The 1,787-nt window shown below is 47.2% G+C and overlaps 1 protein-coding gene across 1 annotated transcript in view; it reads left to right on the plus strand.

Annotated features, from left to right (window-relative positions):
- The window catches only part of LOC102756115 (chromosome unknown open reading frame, human C5orf42), a 91,005-nt gene that overhangs the window by 17,018 nt on the left and 72,200 nt on the right, over window positions 1-1,787 (plus strand). Inside the window, 2 exon segments of the mRNA XM_015562602.1 lie at window positions 9-13; window positions 1,019-1,158. Of these exon segments, the coding sequence (XP_015418088.1) occupies window positions 9-13; window positions 1,019-1,158 (145 nt within the window).

The following is a 1,787-nucleotide window of genomic DNA, read 5'->3' on the forward strand; positions in this document are numbered from 1 at the left end:
GCCGCCCCACCAGGTGCGCACGGGAGAGGGAGGAAGAGTGTCGCTAAGGTGCCTCTCATCCCTCTGACCCCCTCGGCGGGCGTCTCCGCTCGGCCTTGTCCCGGAGGACCCGCCTCCGTGAGGGGATGTCTGTGTGTCCAGCCACTGAGCACGTGCGCTGTGGCCAGTAAGACCGAGGAACCGAATTTCCAGCCTCATTTAAATTTAAATCGCTGCACGCAGCTAGGGGGTGCTGTGCTGGGCAGCTCAGTGGCTGGCTTATTTGTATTAAAATGCCTACGTGGAGTATTAATTTGTTAGCAGTGCCCTCAAAGAGCTTATAGTCGATGAGAGAGTCTGTCCCGGATTTGAGTTTAAGCTAGTCAAACCAATCTCTGTATTTTAACTTCTCTGTATGTTATGGTACTACTGTGTCTTTTTCAAGTCAGTAACTAAGCATGTATTTTCTTATTAAGGAACCTCTCTGTACATACTCTATACCAGGTGTGTTCGTGGATATAACCTAAATGGTGCCTAGTTTCTACACTTAAGGCTTTATAGTTTGGTAGGAAACGGCACCTCACTCTAGTTTACATGCTTCGGTGAGAACAGGCGGCAGGTCTCAGGGAGAGCAGTGACCCCGGGGCGGGGGGACGGAAATGCCTATGTGGGAGATGCCATTGGAGATGGGCATGGAAGGGAAGACGGGATCTTGACAATTGAGTAGCTACAGGGAGAGAGAACTTTCCAAACACGAGCAGAGGCATTTGGCCAAGGCAGGTCTGGTCCAGCCTGGATAGAGCACGTCTGCAGGCAGCGGAGGGCAGTTGGGTGAGATGTGTTAGCGCCATCAGCGTGGAGAGCCTTGGTCCTCTCCTTAACGCAGCGTTTCCTGATCGTAGTTCTTTCTTAAATGTAGGATGAATAACGAAAGGAAGTTTCACCGTTTCTCAAACTTCCCGATGTGTAGTTCCCGATGTGTGAATATTTGCTTTTTTGAAAATTTGGAGTCATTTCTCCTAATTCGATGTGATTTCAGGCTCAAGAAAAAGCGCCAGAATCTGCCGTTCAACATGACTCCAGCACGGATTTTCCAGGAGAAACTCCAGTGTCTGTTAGGTCAGCCGGCCTCTTCGGGAGCAAAAAGAGCAATGGGCTCAAAATACAAACAGTTTACAGGTGCGTTACCTACACAGGCCTGATAGATAGAGCTGGTTAATTAATAAGCCGTGTGGTATTTTAGAAGCTGGTAAATACCCACAGGTATGTTAACACTTTGAAGTAAGCTTATTGAAAATAAAAGTGTACTATTTATTTTAAAAAAAAAAAAAAATATATATATATATATAGATTTCAGAAAGGAAGAAGAGGGAGAGAGAGAGAGAAACATCAATGATAAGAGAGAATCATTGATTGGCTGCCTCCTGCAGGCCCCACACTGGGGATCAAGCCCACAACCTGGGCATTTGCCCTGACCAGGAATTGAACCGTGACCTCCTGGTTCATAGGTTGATGCTCAACCACTGAGCCACACTGGTCAGGCAAGTGTGTTATTTTTTTTTAAATAAACTTTTTAGAAATGTTTTTATTGATTTTTGAGAGAAGAAAGGAGAGGGAGAGGGAGAGAAGCACTCATTGGCTCCCCCTGCAGGTCGTAGCATGTGCCCTGACCAGGAATTGAACCCGGAACCTCTTGGTGCTGGGATGACACTCAGCCACTGGGTCACACCAGCCCGGCACGGGAGTGCTTTCATGCTATATGCTAAGCCTTAAAGCATGCTGAGCATCGCTGAAGTCATTTTTAAAAA

This window comes from Myotis davidii, unplaced genomic scaffold (genome assembly GCF_000327345.1).
Source record: "Myotis davidii unplaced genomic scaffold, ASM32734v1 scaffold496, whole genome shotgun sequence".
Taxonomy (NCBI): domain Eukaryota; kingdom Metazoa; phylum Chordata; class Mammalia; order Chiroptera; family Vespertilionidae; genus Myotis; species Myotis davidii.